At 38.6% G+C, this 3,790-nt stretch overlaps 1 protein-coding gene across 2 annotated transcripts in view; it reads left to right on the top strand.

The window, feature by feature from the left end:
- Nucleotides 1–1,580: 1,580 nt before the first annotated feature.
- LOC108623256 (alanine aminotransferase 1) overlaps nt 1,581–3,790 on the top strand; it is a 12,246-nt gene continuing 10,036 nt past the window's right edge. The window contains exons 1-3 of one of the 2 annotated variants that reach the window (XM_018021641.2): nt 1,581–1,855; nt 1,942–2,066; nt 2,522–2,973. In XM_018021641.2, coding sequence (XP_017877130.1) covers nt 2,668–2,973 — 306 coding nt within the window. In that variant the 5' untranslated portion in view covers nt 1,581–1,855; nt 1,942–2,066; nt 2,522–2,667. Of the gene's footprint in view, nt 1,856–1,910; nt 2,067–2,521; nt 2,974–3,790 lie in introns of those variants that run through there. The other variant, XM_026812112.1, reaches the window with a different exon arrangement.

Genomic DNA, 3,790 nt, shown 5'->3' with positions numbered 1-3,790 from the left:
GGGAAAAAAAATAATTTATGCATTATTATTTGTACATTTGCCCAAAACCAGTCAAAATTACTTCCTTGGGCAATCTAGTGTTAAACATATGTGTATAGTAGCGACTGGATGTACTAGGGCCTAGATCCATGCGTTTTCATGGAAACGAGGAATAAAGAAAGAGATCGAGGTTATCGATTAACTAAGCCACGGTCAACATTATGATTTCACGTCGAGGTCGGCCCATAAATAATTGCAATGGCCTGTTACGAGATTCTCGTCAAATTCATAGTACAAACAGTATTATAGTAAATCTGATAATTTGAAACTAAGTAATTTATCGCTGGTTATCAGAAATCAAATACTGTTGGAATTTATTCAATGACTCTGGGCATTCGATAAAAATATTGGAATAGGTTTCAAGTTTAAGACTGACCATCGTGCATCGATGGAGATATGATATTTTTATCAGGCAATTCCTGCCATCGCGTTCAGTAAACAAGAAAAGATAAAATGGTGTCAATTAAGTCTTACGAAAAACAGTCATATTGATAAGAAGTAATAAATTATGACAAATACTGTTTCACGTAGTCTGTGTTAGATATAATAAGTTTCTGATGCACCAGGACTGATTAGGTTTTCATTTATTCATTCTATTCTCGTTAAATTTAATTATGTTCAGAGATAATTAAGTATAGCTACTTGATTATGACCCACTTGACATGCACATAAAAATTAAGTCTTCATTATGCAATGTAATTGCTGTGATCCTCGTCTACTTATGATTGATAGGGAAAAATCTTGAACTTTGAGCTATTAACTGAGTTTCAGATTTCAGATATTGACAGAATAGAATGACTCGTGTAGCAGAGTTCAAGTCGTTTGCGATGAAAATGCATCCTGGAAATTCGAATTGAGATTATAATTAACAGATTTTATTATTTTTTAATTAGGTCAAAGGATTCTACCCTCGCGGTTACCTAACATTTTTACATATGTACATAAAATTCATATTTTATATCTGTTTTTATGCTACGAAAAAAATACAATGCATTTCATGATGCCAGTGTAGGATTTCAAGCAACTGTTATCGGAGATAAGGAGAAAGTAAACTTGTCAATTAACGCGAAAGTGGCTACAGAGTATTTAAAAAAATTAAACAATGGGAGTTGATCGGTAGGTTCGCTAGTATCTCGAATTCTTTCTACTGTTCATGTAAATAGGCCCGAGATTTGGACTACAGCGATCGAACGTCAGTAGAAAGTATTTTCGGATGTCGTCGTCATATCAGTTGTTGCTTTCGTTCGGCGACAACCTATTTACCCTGCTTTCTATTTGCTCTTGCAATTAGAGGTCACGGATCCTCCGATGACGTAACCTACCGCTTTTTGGCAGCGAACTTAACACTAGAAAGACTGAAACTTAGTACATACCTATATTGCCCAAAGCAGTAAAAATGACTGCATTGTGAAAGAATAATGTGTAAAGAAATTTGTCTAAAATTAATTTTTAATATTTTTTATATTATTTACAGTCATATAACAAGTTATTAGTTTGCAATCTTGCTTTTTACTTTGATGGAAACAAAGAAATGTTCTTATACTATATTTTTACGAAACACTATTTAGGATTAAAGCAAAAAGTCTCAGAAATAAGTAGAAACTCTAGCTTATTATATTGCATAACGAGTAGATAATCGTCTCCTTCTGTATCTAAAAAAAAATTATATTCTGCACGCCTGTTCTACGTCAGGAATCGTTCTGAGTATCTATAGTGCATGCTCATTCCTTTTTACAAGTTTACCGAAGACGTTAGATGTCACAGCAGCAAAATTCCGGATCTCAAGAGCAATTAAATTACTCCCTGCAATTAATGGGTATAATAATTAATCATTTTATCGCCAAGCAAAGAGTGATCATAACACATGTATCGTAGATTTATTTTTGAACTCGAAATTCGTAGGTCTCTCGCTTGGATATTACAATCACTTTACGCTTAACGCGCCTGTGCGACGATCCCGCGGACGCTCGTTACGGTACGAGTCGAAAATTCGATTAACAGGTGTTCAAGTTAATCGAGAGCCAATCGTAAGTTTCATAATCATTCGCTGCTTAGAAGCTCGACTATCCAGTCTAACCGCATTCACTTAAAACCTAAAACAATAGCAAACAGCCACACTTCGTTACTCGGAAAAAACAATTACGTAACGCTAGTTATGCTTAAATGACTACCAGTATACAATGGCACTGATACTTGCTCATACTAACACTCTTTTTAATTACCTATATACACAATATGTACATACATACATACATACATACATGCATTGATTGAAGATGTTCTTAACAGATCAGCCAGAAAAGGCAATCTTGAAACTTTAGCAATGGAATATTTCTTATTTCTAACCGACTAAGTGCAACAAGCTGACAACCCTAATCGCCATAGCTTAATTAATCAATGATTTTAATCAATTCGAAAAGAATTAATAATTGACGAATCGTATAAAATCTGGGTAAGCCTACATATTAGCAAAAATCCACAGTGCAGGCTGGTCTCTGCGCAAGCGCGTTCGCCCTTCTACGGTCCCTCGACGAGCCATCGGAACCTGGTTCGTCCGACTAATTGGAACCCGGCGTCGTTGAAGAGAGACAAAACCACGGTGCTGCTGGGCAGCTAGGCAGGCGAACGATGAAGGCAGGCTGGCGTAACGCTGTTATCGCGAGCGGTCGGCCCAGGACGTGGGAATGTGTCTCATCCGGGGGGCCGGGGACGAAGGGCGGCAGGCCGTCCGCGTGCACGACGGAGACGCTGTTACTGTTAGTCCAGCATCAGCCGGCCACCGGCAGAACACTCGGTCGCGGTATGGCGAGCGGCACACCCAGAGCTAAGGTCCTCACCGAGGACAATGTGTTCGAGAATCTGAGGCGGATGGAGTACGCGGTCCGCGGCCCGCTACTCATACGCGCCCTCGAAATCGAGAAGGAGCTGCAGAAGGTAAGGCTCAGACGTTGCCTGGCCTCGAGTAAACGCGCTCCCACCGTCAAATATATCGAACGGTTTCATGCTACGAATCGATCGCCCGTGAATGGCCCACGGAATGCATCGGCAATTTCTATTGGCCAAGCCTTGACATTAAGAATTACGCTATTCGAATTTTTGCATTTATGTCAGCGTGTTTTCGAATTAACGTCGCGTGAGTTGTTGAGTCGAAGCATGGTGGTAACGAAAGGGGGAGGAGGAGGAGGAGGAGGGTGTGCTAGGTTTGCATTGCGGTCTACGTGCTGCCAGAATTTGTTACTATGGAGTTCGCTGGATGTAAATAGAGGAAGGCGTAATGCAGTTTTAATGGGAATGATTCAGCATTTTATGACATATGGTGGTGCATGAATAAGGGTTGCAATATCGAGGTTAGGTCTTCGTTTCTACGTATTGTTAAATCCACTGGCAGATATTACTGATTGCACTCGTTAAAGAGGAGTTTTCCATGCTACGATGATAACGATAATAGATTGCAGATATCAGCTAAATATTTTCTGATAGGTGCAAATAAGATTGTACCAGTCATTAAATACAAATGACAAAATATTAAAGTTTTAATGGCTTTTAGGTATTACAGTAATGAAGCATTGTGGAACGTTTTAGAACTGCATATAAAAACTTGTGTCGTTAATAGGTACGATGATTCATACGTGCATTTAGTAACGTCATATAAAAATTCGTTCAGAGAATTCATTTAAGAAATTCATTCAGAAATGTATTCAGTAAATACATACGAGAGTTCATACGAAAAATCCATTAATTAATATCATAT

The sequence above is a fragment of the Ceratina calcarata genome, unplaced genomic scaffold (genome assembly GCF_001652005.2).
Source record: "Ceratina calcarata isolate Rehan_Ccalc_2016 unplaced genomic scaffold, ASM165200v1 scaffold257.2, whole genome shotgun sequence".
In the NCBI taxonomy this organism is placed as follows: domain Eukaryota; kingdom Metazoa; phylum Arthropoda; class Insecta; order Hymenoptera; family Apidae; genus Ceratina; species Ceratina calcarata.
The sequence above is the reverse complement of the archived record's forward strand: the minus strand, read 5'-3'. Positions and strand labels throughout refer to the sequence as shown.